Consider the following 25332-nt stretch of genomic DNA (forward strand, 5'->3'; position numbering starts at 1 on the left):
TTCACTTCCTTAGAAAGAGTTTATTTAGTGCATTTCTAGTTTGTCCACAGCAGGAACCAAAATATTAAGTTAATCTGTGCTGTTCACCAAAGTTCTGGTCCAACACCATTGGTCCGCCCGTGTTCTGGTGCAATACTATTGGTCCAGTAGTGTTCTAACACCCTCACATTAGTTCACTAGTGTTCTGGTATCACACTATTGGCTCACTAGTGTTCTCTTATGGTCAGGAACACGTAAGACCAGGAGAGAGGGGGGAAAAGAAAAAGGACCTTCAGCATGCTGCTACTGAGCGGAGGTCCACAAGCTTCCATGCAACAACAAACAAACAAACGGCAAGGGACAACAACGACGAACGGAAAGAGAAACGACAGCATTGCTTGTAAGAAGTAAGCATGGAAGCATATACAGTAAACCTTACCGTAACCTGCTCAAGCCCTCGGGGGGTTTGTCCAATATACAACAGATCTTAAAAAGGTAAAATCCCAACCCCCACCCTCAAGACACATGCGTGCACACACACACACACACACACACACACACACACACACACACACACACTTTCTCTCCCACACAAACACACACACACAGCACGCCTATCGCAAGCACAGCATGTACTCAATCTCTCTCTCTCGCTCTCTCTCACACATGCACAGGCACACCTGCATGCAAACAAATGATAAGTCCTTATAAGTGTACAAGGAATATGTTTGTCAGTTTTAAAAATATGACTTAAACCCATGAGCTCTGTGTAAACATAGCGTACGGTAGATTAGATAAAGACTTCCTTCCATTGTAACTCCCTGTAACTTTCCAGCCGCGTGCCATTTCGTAGTAATAACCTAGTGGGTTAATACTTGTACTCTTTGGTTCTCTGTAACAGTCTGTTTATCTGACTGCGTGACTGACTGTCTGACTTCCTCTGTCCCCTCTTCTCTATCGCTCCCTCGCTTGATCCAACTGTTCACGATACAGCAGGAGGACCCGTCCGAGGGAAGAGAGTCGCAGGTCCCGTCCCTCTGCACACCAGGGGCAGCAGAGCCAGACGGATTGATTGTCCTTGATTTATTTACATCACAGTCAGTCACAGTGGGCTCCGTTTAGTGGAAGAACACGTCCCCGTCCTCCTTCTTTTTCTCCCACCCCTCACCAGTCTGATGTGTGGGCATGTCGGCCTGAGATCTGTGTGTGTATGTGTGCGTCTGCATGGGAGTGTGTCTGAGTGTGCATGTGTATGTGCATGTGTATGTGTGGTACGGTGTGAGGGGTCGGGGGGCTAGGATAAGTCGTTGTTGCTGGGTGTCTTCCCGCCGCCATTAAGTAGGGCCGAAGCACTGCGGCTCTTGGTCGGTGTGCCGCTGCCTGAACGGGAGAGTTCTGTCAAGTCATGGAGGGAGGGCTCCCTGTACATGGCCACTACACCCCCACACACACACACATGCAGACAGACACACAAGACAAGACAAGACAAGAATCATTAATTCAGTTATTGCCACTGGTCTTTGTCACATGGGTGTAGTCTGCACAGCTTTGTTCAGTCAGTTCCTCTGCACCTGGGAGATTCAGTTTCCACAGACTAATTAATTCTGATTTTAAGACGCTATTTTATCATCAGAGAGAAATTTAAAGACTGTAACACTCCATAAATGGGTAAATTCTAATCTTAATTTCAATAACTGGCAAAAAAAAATAAACAGTTAACTAAGAGTTCAGGGTTTTTTTTTTCCTTTTTCCTCACTTTCATATAATGCCTGATGGCTTCTGGTCACTGACATATTAGCCTTTAGGCTGGAAGCCTGTTACCAAACAGTTGCCACACACTGAACACATCCATTAGCTGCATTAGCAGCGTTATATGGAGTCGTGTTCATGTCCGTTTGATGAATGTAACTCCAATATTCATTCCCTTTTCAGCTTTGTTTTGCCCTCCGCTAAGTCTCCGGGGAAATATGTGTCTCTTCAGCTAACTTTTTGTATCTGCTGTTCGCTGCCGGTCAGATGGTGTACAGTGCATTTTACTGCTCTTTCAATGGAAACAGCTATCTAATGCATCCAGAAGTGGTGATACTAAATGGTCAGAAATGCTGCAGCAGAGTCAGATAACCAATCTCTGTGGATCCATTATCACCTTGCTATGCAGAAATATTGATTATTCCCTCTTTTCCTATTTTCCTGGTATTTTCTTGTTTTTCTGGATGACCGGCACTGGTAAATCAAACCCGAGAATTGGGTCGCCTAACACTATCATATCTGGTGGCCAGGAATGTAATTATTGATGTTTTCCCCCTCCTCGAGAGTATTTGGGCATAAACTTTCCTTTTATGCCATTTAAGACTCAATTATTGTTTTTATTCATGAGTACCCAATCTGCATTTACATTTCAATGTTTATCTTCTGGCGCTGGCATTCTTTTCAGTGTGCTTTCACTCTAGCCTGTAAATCTGTAAAGCTTCTATATATTACCATCTACAATGACCTTCCTTGTATAGAATCCAGTTAAATCTTTTATAAACTAACAAGACACAAAATCAGTTTTAAAGACGATAAGACCTTCAAGCAAAGAGTGCAAATAGCAGATGGGTTCTAAGTTAGTCCAGGAAGGCAGATATTTTCCATAGGTCAGGGGTCCTCTGAATTTTTGGAATCCTAAATCTTCTATAGGGGAGAAAGCTTTCCAAGAGTGGCCCCAAGCTCTTAATCAATGAAGCCTTAGTACAGTTTGCTCTCTTAGATGCTATCACAACTTCATTTGTTTAACCTAACATATACTTGTGACGTAATACATCACAGCCATAGTTTCTAGAGCCCTGAAATTGCGAGGGTCAGGGGTAACGGACACACCGTGTTTGCTTTGCTGGTGTAAATGGTACCTGCACAGTTTTATACTTCATCATTTATGAGCATGACTCACTTTAATAGCGAGTGCTATAGGTTCGCTGAGATTCTGCTTTTGTTTTCACTAAGCTGCCAAACTCACCCCGAGGTGCTCAAAACCATTTTCACAATTAGCTGTCTATTTTGTTCTACATGAACACACGGGGGTTATAAGCTCATCTATAGCTTTTTCCCAGTGTTAACACCGATCGCTGCATATTTAGTCATTAATATTTAAACAGCCCCTCTGGACATGTTTTAAACTTAAAAAAAATTGCTACTCTATTTTTTTTCTTAAAACGATTTTCTTTTTCAACACGTATCTTAATTTAACTTCTTTCCTCCCTCACTGACAAACTCAGAATATATGAATATGTAAATACTGCAAGTTTCATTGGAAAGCAGGCCTACTCTGCTCATTTCCAGACTCATGTTTTTCATTCTTGGACTCTACTTGAGTACCTCTGCATGATTTACAGTTCAAAGACATTCTTGTTTATCTTATGATAGGCCTTTCTGCATCCACTATCTGAAACAAACCACCCCTCACCCAGGAAGACCACCCTCCCTTTAAGCCAGCTTTCTTCTGATTGGCTGCGTCTCTTAAACACAGCTTTTCTCTTCTCAGTTTGAAACCTACAGTAAGCCTTGAACTCGTACTTGTGCACATGCTGAGCTTCTTATTTAAAGTTTTGACTATAAAAAGATGTGTAGGGTCTGACTTTCGAGCTGAGAGAAATGCGAAGGTGAATGCAAAGACATCCTTTTAATGATGCAAAATGATGACGAAAATCCAAGTGAAGCAACAACAAGCAAACAGTCTTTGATGTTTTCTTGGGTTTTTTTAAACATGCGACAGGAATTTCAGAATAAACGCTTCATTTTACATTTAAACTTTTACGTGTTCTGAGTTATTAAGTTGGTATTTAAATCAGTAAGGCTATCAGTCCTACCTTTGAGTGGCTTCGGTATGAAGTGTGCAGCAGGCTTGTTCTTCTTGACATGATTCCCCTTCATGATTCCACCCTCCTTGTTAAGCCCCAGGTACCAAGCCCGGCCCGATGCCTGCTGCCGGTAGAGCATGGAGGAGTAGGTGACATAGTAGTTCTCGAACACCGACTCCTTGAATTTACACTCCGGGGTAAAATGCTCCTGTGAGAAAAATGTGATAGAAATGAGAACAAATCCTACACGAAAGAAGACGAGAAGGTGATAAAGCAAACGTGGCGAGAGTGGAGTGTTAGCTGCTGGCGGCGACTCCATTAAAAAGCGTTCAGTCATTCCACCATATAGTCATCAGTGTATTCATCCATCAGCTGGTCTGCTCTTTGAATCATTATCTCGGCCAGGCTGTATCCTCCGAGAACAAACTGCACCAACTTAGGACAGCTGACATTTGCATTTCCTTATTCCTGCGTCTCCATAGCAACCGGCTACTCCCTTGAATACCAACCAGCCCACTGAGAGAACGGTGGTGCCCAGAGAGAAAGCTGTTTCTCTTCGATATCCATTAATCTTAAGTAAATTTTGATGAAGTTTCAGCATGCATGATCTTGAAATAGATTAAGCAGGAAAACATAAAGAAATATGACCCGGGCACAGAAATATTGCGCGGCTGTATTCTGCATTTAATATTAGGTGAGAAGATGGAACGAGCGATATCAGTGCTGTGACTGAAGCCCTCACAATAACAACATGATGGACCAGATATTGTGGCGGTATACGTGTCTGCACAGGCGTAGCAGCGTGGCTCTTATTACATCGGGGTCTGTGCCATTCTTCTATTTCCTCTTTGTTAGTTTTCTATCTGCTGGTCTCACAGTTTTGTTCAGATTGCTGTTATTTTTGTTGATTCTGTTGTTGTTATTGCTTCCACACCACCCACCATCAGAGCTGTGCAGCTAAAGTGAGGCACTTAATGCACTGCACTGCAGCCAGCACTACCTTCTGACCTGTCTGAGAAAATGTAGGCACAGTAGCGTTGGAGAGGAGGAGGGGGGGGTGTACGTGTGTTTTGAGTGGGAAAAGACATGAAAACAAATTTTGGGAGCTGTGTGTGTAAACAGACACAAAGTAATCTTCCTATCACAGAATCACTGAAGGGAGATAAACAAAAGGAGGCTGGGGGATGATCTGAAATCAATCCTGAGAAGCCACAATATCAGGAGACAGATAAGGGAGGCTCAGACACTGGATTATAACACCCCGTGGCAGCTGACTCACAAAGCAACACTGTAGTTAAAGTGTTGATGTGATGATGTGATGACAATGAGTCTGCTCACGGTGAAAGCTTCTGCTTCATTACTCAACCTGACCCAAAGAGCAGGTTTGAGTCTGTAGCATTAATGACGCTGGTTGTGATGGTGTGTGTGTGTGTGTGTGTGTGTGTGTGTGTGTGTGTGTGTGTGTGTGTGTGTGTGTGTGTGTGTGTGTGTGTGTGGTGACCTACAGAGGTGTAGAGAAAGCCTTCGTTGTTCATTGCCAGGTAGAGTTTGGTCTGGACACCCTGGATGGCCACCACACGAAGCCCCACTGGGATCAGGTTGAACACAGCTGCAAATGCACACGCAAAGCCACGCGCACAACACAAAGCAATCAAACAAGCATTCACACAGCGAACACAGAGGGAAACAGAGGAAAGTACTCATCAATATCAATGGCATGATGACACCTTCATTTTGCCACAGAGAAGCTATTTTAGAAGGTTGGGCGCTGAGGAGGCTGAACTACGCTTACAATTTAGCTCCTGGTATTAAGCGTGGGATAAAATTATCAAAAGGCGAGCAGCAGAGCAAGTTTTGGTAAACATTTGATAGTGCAAGGACATGCTTCAACAGAAAAGCCAGAGAGCCAGTAATCAGCGCAATTTCATCTGTCATACAAATGAAAAATGTTCCTGCTAGAGCTGCACTTAATGATCACTTTCAGCTATTTTTTCTACTCAATCACTCATTTAGTCTATAAAATGTCAGATGGTAGTTAAAAGTACCCATTACAGTTTTCCCCACACAGAAGGCGATGCCTTCAAATTTCTGTTTGATTAACACTCCAAAAGCCCTCGAAATATATTCACTTTACACCGATGTGAATCAGAAGAAAAGCGGCAAATCTTGCGGTTAAGAAGCTGCAATCAGGAAATGTTTGACGATTTGCTGGAGAAGTGGTCCTCCGTCGCCGAATGTTTTGAGCATGCAGAGTAAACAGTGCATTCCCGAGCTTCTTTAACGCCACAAATTCAATGAGCTCTGTCTGTTTGTGAATTTTTACAGCATGATTTATAAGCATAAGCTACCCGAGTAAAACTAAGCTGTCTGGGCTCTTCGACACATTACAGCGAATGTGACATTAAATCGCAGACTGTCAGATTTCATTTGAATGCATTTCCAGCCAAACTGGATGAGCACTTAAAGGCTCCACGCTGGTAACAACATATCAGCGTAAAGATTAGACCGAACCATAGCTCTGTGAGTCAGGACCCTTGTTTAGTCATCATCATTTTTAGTCAATACTGTTCTTTACAATAACTGTGCATAATATATGAAGACGTGGTTTACGGGGATTATGTATTCAAACGCATTTACGGGTGACTGATTTAATGTGGGTAGGCGTTTACATGATGTATACACCATGTAATCATCTCATTAAAGAGTGTGATTCCTCTGTAGTCGTTCTGCATGCAGACAACAGTTGGTGGCCTGAGAAGTAGCAGAGATTAATGTGAGATGCTGGCAACACCAACTGTGCATAAGGAGAGTGATTGCAGTCTGAACCACAACAACAGAATTGAATTAGCCGTATCAATCAAACATTGCACTGTGTGTGTGTGTGTGTGTGTGTGTGTGTGTGTGTGTGTGTGTGTGTGTGTGTGTGTGTGTGTGTGTGTGTGTGTGTGTGCGCGCGCATGTGTGATGGAGAGAATGAAATGGAGTGGGTAAAAATGAATCTGTTGTCTGATTTGGTGTAGTAGCTTTCTGAATGCTAAGGATTTGAACGTGCACTGTATGTTGTGCAGACATTTGATCAATGATTTTAACCAGGAAGCATTTCATATAGAAAGACTGCAGTGTCACCACTTGACATTTGCTAATTATTGACTTGTTGTTGAGTGACTGACTGAATTAAAGTCACTGCAGTAAACAGATTTCCACAAGATGAAACTCAACAATAGGGATGTGGTAATTAAATTAAATCGACCCTTAAAGCAGTAACATGTTGCAACATTCTGTTGTAGCGAGAAGTAATATAGATCTGCACTGAAGAAAGTCAGTTTCAGCCTGTGCTTTGCTTTTATTTATAAATCATGTTAAAGTATAAATAATCTAAATAACCTAGTTCTAGGTTACCTAGTTAACCTAGGTCAAAATGATTGAGTTGGGTAAAATACACACACACACAACAAATCTAGTTAAAGCCAGCCTCACCATAGGTGCTGTCTTCATCCTTGGTTCCATCAATGGTGCCATCAGGCTGCATCTGCAGCTGGAAGCCCTGGCGACTGGAAAGCCTGGTCACAATGCCCTTTAACTGGGGCTCTAAGAGGAAAACAGAAACATTAAGTGCATTCTTTTCTTACTGCTGTCATGTGATCACATGCATCAAATCCAGCAGCCTCCAGGAAGCCAGAAGTGTCAGAGGCCCTGATGCTTGAGGGCCCTGACCACCAGTATCGATCCGTGGCAGTTCCACTAAACATTGTGGAACTCATAAAAAAAGATGGCTTTTTAAAAATAAATAAATAAATAAATCAGCTAATAATTGACACATGTATCATGAGTAGGATCACTTAGGGTTGTGCTTTTCAACACTTTGCTGTGGGACAATATAAAGTTACTCATGTGAGACGTTTGTGGGTTCATGCAACAGGATTGTGACACTGTCCTCAGAGTGAGGAGTGATGAAGTGATGAAGAACCTGCCTTAGTGATGAGAAAAAAAAAATGCTGAATGGTGGCAGAGATGAGGATGGCGATGATGCTGAAGGTGATGGTGAAGATGGACGAGGTGGTGATGCTACCCGCCGGCTATCCGACTGTCCCCACCCCCCCTCCTCACAGACCTGGTGGTCGCCTTCTCTTCCGTTTCTTCCTCGAGCCAAACAACTTGACACGCGAAAACACGTTCAGTTTGCTCGGTTTCTCGTTTGCGCCTTTGCTGTTGCTCGGGCTGCCGCTTCCGCGGCATGCGTTTGCCTTCTCCCGCTCCCTCGCCTGTCGCTTCTGGCGGATCAGGGAGCTGGCGATAGCCGCTGCCCGGGACATGTTTCCCCGGTGGAGTGAAACAAGGCTGCGCGTCCTGGGTTGGAGAGGGCGATCGCGGACGAGGCGGTCGGGGTGTGTGGAGCGCGGGGAGAGGGGTTGAGGGGTGGGGGTCTACACCACCCACGGCTCAGTTCGCATCACACACCGACCGATGCAGTCTCCGTGATTTTAAAAAGCGTCCAGAATCCTCCATCGGTGCGTCCCGGCGCTTCATGGAAGTCGTTAGATCCAGCACCGTGCCAGTGACTGAGCGCTAACGACGCCGCCTCACATCCCCGCAAGGGGTCTGAGTGGCAAAGAGCGCTCTGATTCCCCCCTCTGGTGATTCCTCCGAGTGTCCCGAGAGAGAGAGAGAGCGTGGACGGAGAACGACGGCGCGTGAGATTCTCCAGGTCCGAGTGGCAAATCAACAGAGTGTAAGCTGGCGTGAACGACACCGGGGGTTGTTGACTATCGCTGCAGCTGCTACTGCCTCCTCTTCTCCTTCTTCTTCTTCTGCTGCTGCTGCCGCTCTGCACCGTTCCCCCGGCGATGCTCCTCTTCTTGACGCTGTCCGTGACAGAAATGCAGCAACTGGGATGTTTGTCAATGAAACAGCTCGGGGCTGGCTCAGTGGGAAAGGGATCATGGTGCAGCCGTGTCGTTCATAAAACTGCTGCAGCCCTGCCCGCCGCGAGGAAGAAGAGTGAGGAAGGGGAGGTGGAGCGGGTGTGTGTGTATGCGTGTTCGTGCAGTGTGTGTGTGTGTGAGGAGAGGGGGTGTCAGATGAGACTGGTGGGGGCTGGACGGTGTGTGTGTGGGGGGGGGGGGGGGGTTGGGCAGTGCTTTCTCATAGGGCACCTGTAGCCCCTGTACCCCCACGTGGCATGATATTTACATGATACACTAAATATGCTGATGTGTGATAGGCGGACTGAGAGAGACAGAAGGAGAGGATAAAATGGGAGGTGGGAGAATAAACAATGAAACAAGAGAGGAGACAGACAGGTGAATGAATGAGAGGAGGAATAATGAAAGAGGGGGTGGGCGGAAGAGAGAAAATGAGATACTGAGTGTGTTGGAGAGAGAAAGAGAGAGCGATGCAGAGAGAGAGGGAGACGCTTGTAGAAAATAACCTGCAAATGGATTGGAAAAGAGAATGATGAATGAAAAAGGAGGGGAAAATAAATCCAGTAGAAGACAGGAGAAGAAAGTGCAAGACTATTCCACACATCAGGAAAAATGACGTATATGAGGGGGAACTACATGATAATGAAATAAGAGAAATGAAGTGAAGGGACAATGAAGGAAGAGGGTGGGAGAGAGAGTGAGAGAAAGACCCAGCAAGTGTGCATGAGGGGAAGAAATCAGAAGGGGGGTAGAGAAAGGAGGGGCTCTAATATTTTGGTGCAGAGGTTCACCACTGCTGAAAAGGCTGCAGCATGCAAGAAGGAGGTGAAAAAGACGGCGGCACTTGTGTCTCTGCGAGCTGTGTCGTTCTCTAGATGTTCCCTTTTTGCATTTGCACCAGAGCAGAGGTGCACACACACACACACACACTAGGCAGCAGCAATCAGCCACTCGGTGCATGTCGGCTGGCCACAGGCAGCCCCCACAGGAAAACAGATGCACAGTTGTCAGAGACAAAAACAGCTGCAGTGGCGGATGGTGACTGCTAATTCCAACTGGTACTGAGGAAGAGGAGGCGGTGGACACACAGCCGGCAGACGAAGGTCGACCTGCATGTGGCAACAGCCGCTGAACAGCGGGCAGAGTCGATGCATGCTGTTCTCCAGCGGGAGAGATCGATGGCTGGGGGAGTAAGAGGATGTGGTGAGCAGTAAACTACACGAATGAAGAGGATCCAAACCCAGTGAGCTGTAACCCACTGTGAGGATAAGACAGCTGGAGAACGTGATGGACCGTGGACAGACACTGAGGTCTCCACACTGCTAAAGTGGAGCATTTACCCTGCCGCTGACCGAGGAAGTTGAAGTACCGATGGCCTTCTGGTTAGGTAAGGACTCTTGTAAACATGCACAGATAAATATAGTTTTACTTTGCAGTTCAACCCACGCTCTTTGAGACAACACTCAAAAATCTTTCATAACTAACCGGTAAAGTCAACTAAAACATCAATCACATGAAGGAAAACAGCTGGAGCAAAGAAGTGACTGAAAGCTAAATCTAGTTATTCATGTTTCTTTTATGAGCTCACTGCTTTAAACCCAACCACAGGCCTCTAAAAGCTTGAGCCACACAAAATAAGAGCCACGTAAAAAACATCAGATATAAAGTGATCCTGAGGAACATTAACACAGCCTTCAGCCATCACGATAACTCATTTCATCTTTACAGAGAACAAGCAAATCAATAAAATCAACCAACAGAAAAGCAATGAAAAAAGAGACAAGGTACAAAGATTTAAAAATAAATAAATGGCTATCCATAATTAACATCTATTTGAGGTGTAGCTAGAAATGACACAGTGATGTCTGAAATGGAGACAAACAGTCTGAAGAATGTGAGTATTATGTACTCTATGATAAGGAAGTGAAGGTCTTTAAGCTTTGCTTGGAGTTCATTAGCGCCACCAATTGGCAGTTTAAGAACTGAATACATTAAAAAAAAGTTGGAAAAAAGAAAAATACTTAAAACAAAAACAGCAGCCTAAACTTTAAAAAGATTTTTTTAAAAACTGTGAGAAACTCAGTCTAACCACACAAGAGCCGGAAATAGTGAAATCAGCCACGCACAACAACATTCACAGCTTGTGGTACAAAATTCAACACTTTAAATTCTTTGCGACTGGCCGCCACGACATTACGAGGCCAAAAGCTTCAGTGAAATGCTCAGACCCGGAATTTGTTTGCGCATTTAATCCATCAATGCGTTGTTTGATGCGTTGGAATATTTTATTTAACGTAAAACTTTGGATGCAAAGTGGAGGAGACCGTGTAAGAAACTGCACTGCAGGCCGATTCTACACTAAAGGGATTGTCCGAGTCTTCGCTGTGCCTTAACGGACTGGTTGCAAACTTATAATAGAATTCATTAACTAAACTCCCAAAACTCACTCAGAATGTTTCTCTGTTGAGTTTCATGTTGTGTTTTTTCTTTTCTTTAAGTTAAGCCCGTGAAATAAACTCAGAGCCGAGGCGATTCATTGTGAATGTGTTTTAAGGAGCCAGCGCGTTGCTAAGGTGTGCTGAAGTCCAGCTGTCCTCCCAACAGAAGGGCGCGTCCTGCCTTGTTTTCAGCACCACGGACAGCGCTTCATCTTTAAACCCATTTTATTTAAAAACAAAACAAACAAACAAAAAAAACACGTTAAACTTTTTAAATAGAAAATTATCAACATTAAGTTAAGCATTTTAAATATTCTAAGGTCCACAATTCACATTCGTAATTCAGAAGCCACTTCAAACACGTCCGGCGCCTGAGTTGCGCTGTTTGAACTTAGTTTAGCGCGTCTCGTTTGCACATCTTATTACCAGAACATATTGGTGACATTTAGGCACAGATGTGGCTCCTTTTTCTAGCTAACTTTGTCCTTTCTCATCTTACCTGAAGTGGATCGGCGGAGAGGGAAAGTCATGCTGCGCCCGCGGAGCTCTGGAGCCTTTTGCTCCTGGCTTTTTGCACTTCCTGTTGTGCGCCGCTCGTCGAAAACAGGGCGAATTATGGAAGTTCAAACCAGACAATTCTCCACGGCATTGGATCCATTAAGGCCGCGTACATGGCGTTGACGGGAGATCATTACAGAACATTAGAGGCCATTAAGCCGTTGGAACCGGTCATTAATGATTCATCTCGAGGCCCCGCTGATCTGGCACAATAAGAGAGGGAGAGAGCCAGCAGGCCCTTCCCAAATCCAAGGTATCGAGGAAACGCTGTCTGTGTTTGTTTTTCCTTGTAATGTGGCTGAGACACATTCATCCAAATCTATGTTACTGCAGCCGACATATAAATACTCTCCGATGACCTCTTTCAACACTTAAACACAGTTATTCTCTGTCCAAAAACATGACAGCTATATTTACAAGGGCCTCCTGTGACTATTCTGGTCAGTATCCAAGCTTGTTTTTTGTTACTTAAACAATTCATTTACCAGCAAAACATATGGTTATTTAAACAATTGCTAAAAAAAAATGTAAACAAACAAAAAGAAATAATCAGGTTTTAATCCCCAAAATCATGCAATCAGATTCATGTTTTCCATTCCCTCAAAAAGCAGTAAAGATTACAACAGAGACTCTGGTGCTTACTGCCCAAACTGGGGCGTGAGTCATTAAACACAAACCTTTTTAAAATGCCATGTCAAATCCAGCTAAACAGTTTTAACAAAGAGAAGCAGGAAATTTCTCAGCTGCACTTGTTGAAATAAATCAGATTAATAGGAAACAAGGTCTACATCAGATATTGCTCTTTTCAATATTTGTCACAGCTTAAACTGCACCAATCCATAATTGTAGTCATCGACCTTAAACAAGCTCCAGGCGAAATTCTTATTTATATTTGCTTCTAATTAAACCCTGATTACAAGTTCAACCAGTGGAGCCAACATGCTTCGTGATTCAAATTTTAGGTCTCATATAGAAAACTGATTACACTGTTTCACTGTTGGAGCCTTTCAGGCAGACACACACACACACACACACACACACACACACACACACACACACACACACACACACACACACACACACACACACAATTCTGTTAAGATAAACAACTAGAAGTGAAACTACTAAAAACTTTAATTCAGAGGCAAACTCACATAGTGTGCACACAAATACACAAGCAAACGCACCATTAGTGGCTCTCTCACAGTGGGCTTTCCACATCATAGCACATTAAATAGCAGCCTCACTCAGAGACATGCCCATGAACCATATAGAGACTCTACACAATTATCCACAACTGTGTATTATAAGCCCATTACACTGCTGTGCTCTAAGAGCTCTTCCTGTGAAGCTGCCTGGTAAAAGACAGCAGCATCCATATTACTGACATGATACGCAAAGAATAACAGACAGCAGCAACTGCTGCTGCATGCACTGCAGTACAGAACATCCCTAGTAGGACAAGTAATTTAAAACAAAACCTCTTTGAAGTAACTCTGTAGATTCTGATTTTACATAATCAACATGGGGCAGGGATAGCTCAGTAGGTAAAGTGGTTGCCCCATGATCGGAAGGTCGGCGGTTCGAATCCACTTAACGGCTACCCTGAGGTACCCCTGAGCAAGGTACCGTCCCTACACACTGCTCCCCGGGCGCCTGCTTAGTGGGCTGCCCACTGCTTCACTGAGTGAATGGGTCAAATGCAGAGAAAAACAAGTAATTTCCCCATGGGGATCAATAAAGTATCCATTATTATTTCCAGAGAACCGATATTATTGTTTTTTTGTCTTTCTTTCTTTCTTTCTTTCTTTCTTTCTTTCTTTCTTTGTGTACCAAAATTCTTTCTTTTCCCCAAAATAACTTTGTAACCTTGGCTTTGAATAGCGAATTACAAAGATGGCAGCTGGCATGTTTTGGCTCAGACTTCAAAGACAGTTTCCTGGGCAGGTAGCCAGTATTTAATAACCTCAATCTATTAAAAAAAAAAGAGAACGAGAAAAAGAAAGAAAGAAAACAGAAAAACATCTGCAAATGTATTTCCCTTTGGATTTTTCAAACTATGTAATGTCACCAGTTTTGTAAGCGATCAGCCACTGGATGGCACCATCAGATAACATAATGCTGGAAAACAGGAAGCTGAAGGGAAAAGCTATGGGAAAGGCTGAGCAGTACTCTGAGCTCGGAGACAACGACATGTGAATGTGCAGGGAAGGCGGATGCACCTGCACGGCATCCGCGATCATGCCCCGCCGGCTTAAGTATTGCACTGGGTCCTGTGATAGTCATTGTTGGTATGTTGAGCTGGCAGCGGGAGAGCTGCAGCTCTGTGTTTTGTAACAGCAACCGTGTTTGGAATAAACTATGCTGCAAAGCATGTTCATGCCATCGGGTCTGCCGTGGTCATTCACAGTGTGGGTGTACCATGTTTACATCTCTTCGTGGGGACCAGAAATTGAAATATTACTATACTTGTGGGGACCAAAAGTCGTTATGTGGACAAATTCCTGTCCGCATGACTTTGAAGGCATTTTTGAGACTCAAAATGTGGTTTTGGTGTCAGGGTTGTCCTTTGGACAGGATTCGGTTTAGACTAAAGGTTAGGGTTAAGCATTCATTTCTGATGGTTAGGGTAAGCGGCTAGGGAAAACATCTCAATTGATGTCCCCACTAAAATATGAAAACACGACTGTGCATGTGTGTGTCTAATTTATGTTGTGTTCATGAACAAGCCACAATAAGTTGATGCATTTACTAACTGTGACCTCAGTCTGTGCTATGGAGGCATGGCTCTTTATTTTATATACAGTGGGTAAAATAAGCATCGGACGCATCATCAATTGTCTAATTAAATATATTTCTAAAGGTGCTATTGAAATAAAATTCTCAGCAGATGTCAGTAACGACTCATCCACACATGCAGACAAATCAAACCACAGAATTAAGTTATGTGTGATAATGAGAGCTGAAACAGGGAAAAAATGTTGAACAACCTTAGTGATTTTTTCTCATTTATTGAAGACACCTCCTGTACGGAAAAGCAAGTTGCATGGATTGCTCAGGTGTGATTTTGGTTCATTCTTCCATGGTGTTTATTATGGCATCCAAAGAGTTCGATTTTGGTCTCATTTGACCCGACAATATTCTCCCATTATTGCACAGGCTTGTCCAAATGTTGCACATTTAGAGCAACATTTAGACAAGATATTTTAAACATATTTCATCATGCTTTCCTTCATCAGTGATGAAAAGCAAACATCATCTTGTGTGATGATGCATACAACTGTGGTGGCTGAGTACATTACTTGTTTTCACAGAAACAACTGTACCTGCCAATTCCAGGTCTTTCTGTAGCTCTCCACAAGCGCTGCTTGGCTCTTAAGACAACTCTTCTGATAATTCTTCTCACTCCTTTGCCTAAAATCTTGTGGGGAGCATCTGGTTATGTTAAATTATGTTCTTTCCACTTTCCAGTTTTGAAATTCTTCTGTAACCAACATGTTTTGCAACAATAAGGTTGTGACGGTATTGCACCAGCTCTTTGGTTTTACCCATCATGCGATGGTTCTTGTGTAGCACCTTGGTAATGAGGCACATTTTTATAGGCCATCTGTTGGGACTGAACCAGCTGACAGTAATTTGCCCTGAGTGGCAGGATTGCTTTCTAATTGCTGATAGATTTCAGCTGGTGTCATGTCTTTTTGCACCATCCTTTCTTCATGTGTTCAGTACTTTTTTCCTGTGTCATTTCTCATTATTACACGAAACTTAATTTATGGACGTCCATGGTTGGATGTCTCTGTATGTTGCATTTTTTCTATTGCACTGTTGTCTCTGCACTGTCTTGTGTCTGTATCATTCTGTTCTGTCTTTGTTTTGGTTTTTTGCCATTTTTGCACACTTGCACTTTATTTAGTCCTGTGTTGATTGTCTGTTATATGTTATATGTAGCACCATGGTCTTGGAGGAATGTTGTCTCGCTTCCCTGTGTACTGTACCACTGCACATGGTTGAAATGACAATAAAGCCACTTGACTTGAAGTGTGGATTGGGTGAGTCATTACCGATATCTGCTGAGAAGTTCACGTTATAGCACTTTTAGAGATATAAATTGTTGATGTGTTCAATACTTATTTTGCCCAATGTATTTATATATTTGTTATATCATTCAAACTAAATTCAAAGCCTGGTGTTTTAGGTAATACTGCATAGGGCAGGGATAGCTCAGTAGGTAGAGTGGTGGCCCCATGATCGGAAGGTCGGGGGTTCGATTCCCCTGAACAGCTACCCTGAAGTACCCCTGAGCAAGGTACCGTCCCTACACACTGCTCCCCGGGCACCCAATGGCTGCCCACTGCTTCACTGAGTGAATGGGTTAAATGCAGAGAGGGATTTTCCCCATGGGGACCAATAAAGTACACTTTTAACTTCAAATACTCTGTTTATAAAAAACACAAAAAATAAGCGTTCTTTCAAAAGCAATATTTCAAGGTGCTTTTATTGTATCCATTGCAATGTATAAGGGTTTCGCCCTACTCTGGTAAAACACTTGGTTTTATTGGGTTTTCTGTGTACTGATGTGTTTGCTTTGTTCCCCATAGGTGAGTAAAGGTTAACATTAACCTGGTTTATTACAGCACTGTCACTAGCTGTTGGGCAATATGGTACAAAGAAGCTGAAGTTTAATTGGATCTACTATGCACATTTCTAGCTCAATATTGTTATTCTTGTACTCTTCAAAGGTAGACAAAGGCATAGTCTACATTAAACAAAATACATCTGTTTTTTAACTTTTGCTGAGCCTTAGCAAATACCTGGACCTTACAAAGTTTTCACAAAGGTCCAGCTCTTACAGCAGTACATGCTATTTTAAAAGGATTTGCTGCATCTGGGAGGCGCAGCAAATCCCAGACTCAAGAGCATGGAGGAGATTCCAGGAGACCAGCAGTTACTGTAGGAAAGCTGGACAAGGCTGTAGAAGGTCTTTGACCCATCAGCAGGACCAGAATAACAGAACTGATGCTCCGTGCTTTTCACGGATGTGTGCAGGTTCACCGTAAGCACATGTGACAGTCCTGAAAGGGTCTGGAGCAGCTGCCTGTAACATCGTTCAGCATGACCAGTTTGGTGGTTTGTGATTGATGGTCTAGGACACACAGACTTACAGGTCAGGCAACAGCACCTTGACTGCTTTTAAGTATTGCTATGAAATCCTTGGACCCATTGTCAGAGAGTTTCCAGAGACGACGAGTCTCTCTGGCCACAGCTTATTTGAATTAAGTAGCCTAGATTTCAACTTTATTCAATTAAGAAGCAGCAAATATTAAACTAATTAACTAAGCTTTTGAGTGCAAAGCGATGTTTATGCAAAAAGGAAATAAATCAGCTGAACTAATGAGAAGAAATACTTGAAACTTAAGACGATTTCTCATTAAAGATTAGTTAGAAATGCTCAGAATATCTATATTTAATATATCAGCTGCCTGTCAACTAAACAACCAATCATAGCCACAAATGCTAGGTTACAACAGTGTCGTTCACTAATAATGATAATAATACATAAAAAACTAAATAAAATTGCTAATGTGCTCTGGCTAACTGTCCCATCCACCTCCCCTTAAGCAGGGCTACAGCATTTGAGTAAATGTGTTGTTAATTCATAATTCCAACAACAGCTTTCTGGCTCAATGCTTGTTTTTTATTTTTGCTCTCCACATGTTTTTAGAACAGATAGCGTTAGCCTCTTTCCCCAGCATTAAGCACAAATGTGACTTATTTGTGTTATAGACCCACATTTACCTTTTAGATCTCCAGTCTCTTTTAATATTTTGTTTAAACTGCAATCTTTGGATTTTTGTTATATTAAACTCTTCCTGTATCTGCTAAATTTGTCTTTCTTAAGTTATAAAAATTGGTATTTTTATGTTGGCCAAATTCTTAGTGCTAAATAAAGCAAATAAAATGCATGCAAGATACAGTCATGAATGACACGGGTTTCACGTACAGCTTATTATTCATGATAGAGCACAGCTTGCAGGCAACTCCCTTTTTTTGTCTCCATGGCAATCATAGTTTCCCAGTTTCCTTTGCGGTGTACTCCACGTCGATTTTACTGCTGTCCAGGGGGGAGGAATGAATGAATTTGTGCACGGGGGGCACACACCACATTTTAACGATTTTTTAGCTCGTAACGCAAGAAATTCAATCTTAAACAAAAGCAATAAATTCACAGGTTTGTGTTTCTCCTTACATATTTAAAATACCTCAAAGCTGTCAAATACAAAACCAATAGAGAGAAAACATCCACGAAATAATAATAAAAAAAACCCACGTGTTTCATTTGCATTATACCTAAACACACGTTTCCAAATGGTTTAAGTGTGTATGTTGAAGCTTCCACACAATGCCCTGTATGCCCTGTATTGTGGGAACAATAGGATTAAGTGGCCATGGAGCGGGCTGGACATCATCGCACACCTTTTGGCTACCACATCTTTCTTCTTTTTTTCCTTCCCTCTATAAACAATAAATACATACATAAAATGGTAAATGGTAAATGGCCTGTATTTAAAATGTCTCCCTCCTGACTCGGGTTCACCGTTACTCACCTTTGGAAGCATGATCTTTATCCTCTTTGCTTTTCGTTATCACGTTCATGGAGCTCCGTCGCTTCTACCGGTCGCTGAATCAAACTTCAGGTGAAACGTTCACTTTTTTCATCCTCCTCTAATGTGTCTTTGCGCACGGTCCAGCTCTTTCCCCTCTTTCCTTGTCCCCCTGTCTCTTGCTCCTCTGATGCTGCTCTCTGCACAGCTCCACTCTGTCTGTGCACCTACATGTCACCATGTACCAGCAGGAGCGCTTCCCCTCCGATCCTGCACGCGCGAAAACTGCACTCGCACGCGCACAGTGACAAACTGATGATGGCGCGCGGGGGGGCACGAGCCAAAGACAGCTCATTGTATTCTGACTGAATGAGGAATTAAAAGTAGCCTATCATTTTCCATCAGCTCTGCAGAGATGCAGTCACTGGATTCATCTGTAACTGTGTTGCAGGGATTTGAAAACATTACACGGGCTTAACTGGCGTTTGTTCATGTTCTACTATATTTTTAAGTACCGTAAGTGGCTTATTTTTGCTGCTGGCTGTTGGACCACTTACCTCAATGCCTTTTGCAGAGTCCGAAAGAAATGACAAAACACACAGCCATGTATTCATTGGTGACCAACACCCATGATTAGAAATGAGTACATCAGAGGGACGGTGTTGAGACAAAGTTAGAGAGACAAGGTTGAGATGGTTTGAACATGGGCAGGGAAGGTTCAGTGGATATTATCTGAAAAAAGGGGAAATAAGACTGGGGAAAACTAAAACTGAACACTAAGCACACAAGACAAAGACTACAGAAATAAGATAGGAAGAGACTAAACAGAGGAACATCACAGATGGAGACAATACATGGGTAACACTGGGAAGGCAGGTTCAACTAAAAAAAAGGGAGATCTGATGACCTGCTGATGAGCACCTATTTTAGAAACACACAGCTCTTCCTTTTTATCTTTTTTTTCTCCAAAACCCAAAACTCTGGGTCAACAACCCAGGTGCCATGGCAAAAAGATGAAGAAGATAATGAAGAATTGGTGATTTATAGGAAACCTGCAGTCCTTCATGTTTAAATAAATACGTCATTAATAAAGTGTTTTGCAAGCTCGCTATTTCTAAACGTTAAACTGATATATTTTTAAAAACTGCAGATATCCTGCAGCTCTTTCTCTGAGTAGTCAGGGGATCTTTGAAACAAATTTAACAGCTATAAATACAACAAAGACAAAACAAGTGAGAAGGACTTTCCACCAGCTGACAAAGCAAACAGTTCTCCTTATAACGCCTCTACTGCATCAAACATTAAAAGACTGAGCAATAATGAAGACATTGGTTACAGCAGACATACAGAAACTGAAAGATGCACATTTTTGCTCTTACTGAAGAAAAGAAGATCAGTGTAATCACAAGGTTGTCTTCTTTCCAAGAAATTCAAATCCACTACTGCACTCAGCACTCTAGCACTATGCAAATGAATCCATTTATTGATCACTTAATCAATTTTTGCTGAAAAGTAGTTTTTTCTTTTTTGTGTGTGTTTTTTTCTGTGGTCAACACTTGTTTTGGATCCCATTTAAACTTCATACTTAGTATTGGTTTTGGGTAATGTGTTTTTCTTTTCCATATTATAATATTCCAGCACTTTTCTGCCCTAAAGGCCTGTTTTTGATTCATTTCTTGTTGACTGAATGAAAAGTGGCTTCACGTGCTAAAGGCTTCAGTTTGTTAGTGTGATGGTTGTTCGTAGTAAAGAAGTCGGGTCAGAGATAAATTTAGTTTCTTCTGTTAACCTACATCAGGGGTGTCAAACTCAAATACACAGTGGGCCAAAATTCAAAACTGGAACAAAGTCGCGGGCTAACATTAATATTTATTGAAAAACAAAATCTTCCTCCAGATATAAGAATGAATCTTTTCTTATGGACTCAAACAAGTTTTGCTGAAAAACTGAATATGGAACAAGCAAAGCTTAATACTAAATGATATATATATTAGCTGTAAAATACCAGTAGGCCAGCTCTAATAGTAATTTGGTATGGCTTCGCGGGCCAAATGTAATTAGGCTGCGGGCCAAATTTGGCCCGCGGGCCAGAGTTTGACACCTAGGACCTACATCAAGCTTTTATATGGCACAACAGGAGTGTGATGCTGGAAGTAGCTTTGATTTTTCTTGTTTCTGTGGCAGATTGTCAAGAATTCTTTATAAAGGACTTTTTAAACTGTGAAATGACCCAGGCAGAGGGTAATAGCAAGTGAGAATAAAGAGCTGAGCTCAAGGCAACCTATGTGTCTCCTGATTTTCACTAACAGGTTGCAAATGCGTGACTTCATTGGCTAAAATGAATCACACGTTTAACCAGTTTGATCTTGTGTTGTCACAGTGGCAGTTCCTCTTCCACCCCCTTCATGTCTTCAGTTGTAATCTAAAGAGGCAAAACAAAAGGGCTGACAAGAAGCCCAGCAATTATGATGGTCGAAACTATTTTATTGCCTCTCTGTAAACTTGACCTGAAAAATAACTGGTTCACATTGAAAACAGCAGTAAGAACAATCACAACAACACTCTACAAGTGTATGCAAGATACATTCATTTGAGAACAAGAAGCACTCAGAGAGCGCAACAAGCATTAAGACACATATTTTTAAATAGCTCTATATAGCATTATTATCACTTGGACCTTCAAATCAATCTAAAGACCGTTAAGATAGTTCAAAGGTCAAATGGGACATGATATGGTGCATTCGATATGCTGACAAAACAGACCACACTTGTAAGAATCATAGTTTCTTATAAGTGTTGTTATAAGAGTTTTTGTCAATTTTCAACCAAGTTGACATTGAAGACCTTGGTAGATGTATGTAAAATTTTAATGGATGGTTAAGACGATCCCAGGCCTCACCCCTAGTTTTATCAGAATTCTTTCGAGCTACCCTGTTTACAGACAGAATGACACATATGCATGCAAGCATTAACCTTCTTGGGAAGTTAATAAAGGAAAACAATACCTAAACCTTAAAGAAGGGGTACAATGGAATAAAAACATGAAAATTAAATATTAGAGATTTGAAAAAAGGCACAATGGCACAGTGATTAGCACTTTCACTTGATAGGAGAAAAGTCCTTGGTTTGAATCCAGTCTGGGAGTTTCTGTGTGGAGTTTGTGTTGGTCTCCTTGTGTCTGCATGGGTTCTCTCAGTGCACTCTGGCTTCCTCAGGTCTTTGGATTGTGACTCTAAATTGGCTATAGGTGTGAATATGAGCACGGTTGTCTGTGTTAGTCTTGCGACTGATTGGCGACTCATCCAGGAAGGACTGTGTCTCTTGCCCTGGGATAGGCTGAAGCTCTCCTGTGCCCTTAAATCGGATAAGCAAAAGAAAATGAATGGATTAAAAGAAAAAAGAAAAGCCTGTGAAAAAAGAAAATGTGCATCCTCAGGCCACACTGATTCAAGCCTGTATATTCAAGGAGTGTCTCTTTGGAGCGGCTTCTTCCCAAACCTTCACCTCACCGCATTCACTGAATATCATGAATAGAATTATTTGCTTCAGTGAAATTTCCTGCACCACGAGAAATGATGTTACTGCGTTTTGTTAAAGATTTTTGTCCTTGCATGACCCTTCAAAATGCTGCTACTACATCTCTTGTATGACGACTTTGTATAATGGAGCTGTGACATCGTCATAGTGGCTTTTTGACTCTAAGCCAACAGACCAAAGCACAGCTGTCCCTCTGTAAGATCCCCCTTCTGGAGGATTACTGATCTGGGACCAGCTGCTCTATTAGAACAAAAAGTGGTACATAAGTCTGCTCCTTTTCCCAGGAGTCAAACCCACTCTCATTTCCGGGGGGGAGTCAAACCCACTCTGCCCAGAAATATAGATCTCACACACAGAGAAAGGTAACACGTGCATGTGTGTTTGAATGCAGCGCAAGTTAAACACAGAAACCATTACAGGGGAGTTTGCTTGTCTTGTTTGTGAGTGTTGCCACATTAGGGCAAAGACATGGAAATGAGAAATGAATTATACTCTTTACTCTACAGGGGGATTAGATTAACCATCTCTGATCATGTTCATGTCATTAGTTTCAGCATGTTTTCAAGTGGGACAAACACCTGGCCACAGTGGAAACACTGTACCCAGGGGCAGGTGTATTAGTCAAAATATTCTCATTCAGCCAGTCATAATTCCTCCGCACTGTGTGAGTGTCTGAGATCAGCTGCACACCACTCAGTGTTGTTGAGGGAACAGCAATGACCTCATGACTCACTAATGGCAACCGAGCTGAATGATTTTAATGGGAATGAGAGGGGGCACTTCTGTACTGACTGGAGAAAATGGGGACATGAATAGAGGAGGTAATTGAGTCGATGTCATGCCTAGATCTGGAGCATCGAGTCCTACAAATCAAACCAAGATTTCAGCAGCTCTGTTAACAGCAAACATTGATATCAAATAGATAAAAGTCCATCAAAAACACTGGTGGTAATAGGATTTTCCTGCTTTTAACCCACTTTTTTACTTTTTCTTTTTTTTACGTCTCTCTGTCATCTGTAAAGCTTGAAACCAGTACCACCCTCCTCATCTTCAGAGCTATCAAATCTGTTCCCAGGACACCAATCAGCAGGCAGCGATCTAATCATAATTGCTACAAACCTGCTAATTGTGAAATCCCCCTTCCCATTTTACGCTCTAATATCTAATTTGCGAGTGAGATGAATTTAAAGGCTTACATAAGTTGCCATAAAAAGAGGGCTGCAACCCCCTGCTCGCTCCATCTATGCCATCGTCAGCCAATGAATGACCACACGGGCGCTGTTGCTAAGGAGCTGCTGGCTCAAGGTCAGCTGACCTAGCTGTCAGTCACAGTGATTTATCACCAGTCAAACCCTGCGTAGCTCACGTTCTAATAAAACAGCCTTCAACACTTAGTACAGATCTGACATTATTTACTTCATTGTGCGAGTTTCAGCATCAACTGATGAGTTTCTGTGAGCATTTCAGTGAGCATTTTTATAAATTGAGGACATTTACTCTTCAGATTTAAAGTGAACTCTGAACAGGAGCCCCAGTCACCGCAAATTTATGGACTAATGGATTAAAACATTAGAGAGCAGAAATAGAAATAAATCCAATATTCAGAAAACCTGATTTGGTGGCGTCAGTTGTACAAGAATATCTTATACAACAAAGTTGGTGACTTTATCCACCCTCAACTACTGGATCCTCCAGACAGACAAACATTTTAAGCATGAGTTTTGTTTTTTGTTTTTTATTTCCTAATATATTCAACTTTTTTGGTAATTTTGTAATTTTGGTGGTTTAATTAATACTTTTTTTCCCCTAAGGTGGAAATCTTTAATGACTTTAAGAAACAAGAATTGGATCCACAAGTTTGAATTCATTTTGGATTTTCTGTAATCTAAACATAAAATCATTTTTCAATAGTTTAATAACTGGTGCTGAAGGTTCTACAGTGTCTTTTAACCTGAGACAGCCTTTTAACTTCGCCAAGGTCTAAAAGAACTTTCATCTTTGGATGAGATGAAATTCTGTTGAAAAGTTTTAGACAAAGATTGATCTGCTCACAATGACAAGAGGTATGTTTGGAGGCATAAATGTGAGGCTTTCAAACCTAAGAACACTGTACTAACTGTCTAGCATGGTGGCATCAGTTCTAAAAATGCTTTACAGTAAGTCTCAAATTCCTGTTTATGTGCCAGAGGTGGCAGAGCTGATATGCAAGGTTCTTACTTGCCTTTGGGATCAACTTTGGGTTCGGTCACTTGATCAAGGACACTAGCTCAATGACCTGAGCCGTCATTACAAACTTACCCAGAAATGGAGAAGTACAAACTTGTGGGTGTGTGTTTTCGTAAATGTGCCTGTGTGAGTGCACTCAACTCATCTGAAACCTCACGTAAGCCTTGCAAAAGCTGCTTATCGGAAAAGACTCATCATGATAAACAACAGCTGGTAATGTTCACACACACGCGTGCACACACACACACGTACACACGCTAATGTCCAAACTGTCCCATCAGCAGTCAGTATCTGATGTTGCTCAATTTCAGCCTGACGTGTAGAAAAAAAGCACCTTCTTTTATTCTTTTATGGGACACCTCTCTTTTCTTCCATGCACACATGAAGTTTTTCTCCACATCCTTCCCTTAAACATACTTCGCACGCACACACACACACAAATCTGAAAAAACAAACACCCACAGTTACACACACATGCACTGCAGACATACCGGTGAGCAAACACTGTGTTGCTGTACTTTGGAGCGCTGGATAAGGCTTTGAGTTTAGTGTCACAGTCAGACAGACAACTGACAACGACAAGATGGCCAGAGTGTGTGCACTGGTTTGCTTTGCTGGTTTTTTGCTGGACATGTATGGAGTGGGTGCTGAGATCACAGAAGAAAACACAGGTAAAAAGCAGCAGAGCAGGTATTGACCCAGGTGGCAGGAAAATGAGTTCAGCAAAGTTTAGAGCTGCACAAAATATAGGAAAAGGCTGGTGGCTAAGCAGGTGATCACTGAATAACCTCGATTCTTAAAGTTCTTATTCACTTGGATCTGTAAAGATTCCTAAGTGCTTAGGCTGTCGGTGTAAATATTTGTAACTATTTATGAGGATGTTAAGTTGATATAATTTAGACAATTTGGTGCTTGTTTGGTGGCTGTTTGCAAGACGTCTTGTGCTGGAAAGGCAGGGATGATAGCTGGACCACTGAGTTAGGTACATGTAGCAGCCAGTCTGGATTATCCTAAGCGGATGTAAAACTGTAGCAAGTATCAGCTCTTTGTTTGGCTCAATTAAATGATTAAGGTAAAGCATCATGTGTCAAAGGGATCACCAGATATATGAAGATGAGACCATAGCAGAGTCTCTACACAAGTGAGAACACCAATAATATGATTACTGCAGAGGAATATCATAGACTGTACATAGAAGATGGCCATTGGACAGCAAAGTTGTACATTTTTAGCC

At 42.2% G+C, this 25332-nt stretch overlaps 2 protein-coding genes across 5 annotated transcripts in view; one reads left to right on the plus strand and one right to left on the minus strand.

Moving 5' to 3' along the window:
- fgf13b (fibroblast growth factor 13b) lies at positions 1 to 18622 on the minus strand. 3 transcript variants are annotated; one of them, XM_026181435.2, is made up of 5 exons: positions 18339 to 18622; positions 7293 to 7403; positions 5321 to 5424; positions 3825 to 4023; positions 1 to 1413 (listed from the first exon to the last, which is right to left on the minus strand). In XM_026181435.2, the coding sequence occupies exons 1-5, from the start codon at positions 18385 to 18387 to the stop codon at positions 1274 to 1276; spliced, it is 603 nt and encodes a 200-aa protein (XP_026037220.1). In that variant the 5' UTR covers positions 18388 to 18622; the 3' UTR covers positions 1 to 1273. The 3 variants fall into 3 exon arrangements, with proteins under 3 accessions (XP_026037220.1, XP_080163323.1, XP_026037218.1); XM_080307197.1 differs by lacking the exon at positions 18339 to 18622 and adding an exon at positions 11675 to 13485; XM_026181433.2 differs by lacking the exon at positions 18339 to 18622 and adding an exon at positions 7927 to 8862.
- f9b (coagulation factor IXb) overlaps positions 9503 to 25332 on the plus strand; it is a 20883-nt gene continuing 5053 nt past the window's right edge. The window contains exon 1 of one of the 2 annotated variants that reach the window (XM_026181431.2): positions 9503 to 10124. In XM_026181431.2, coding sequence (XP_026037216.1) covers positions 10109 to 10124 — 16 coding nt within the window. In that variant the 5' untranslated portion in view covers positions 9503 to 10108. Of the gene's footprint in view, positions 10125 to 24455; positions 24770 to 25332 lie in introns of those variants that run through there. The other variant, XM_026181430.2, reaches the window with a different exon arrangement.

The sequence above is a fragment of the Astatotilapia calliptera genome, chromosome 10 (assembly GCF_964374335.1).
Source record: "Astatotilapia calliptera chromosome 10, fAstCal68.1, whole genome shotgun sequence".
NCBI classification, from domain to species: Eukaryota; Metazoa; Chordata; class Actinopteri; order Cichliformes; family Cichlidae; genus Astatotilapia; species Astatotilapia calliptera.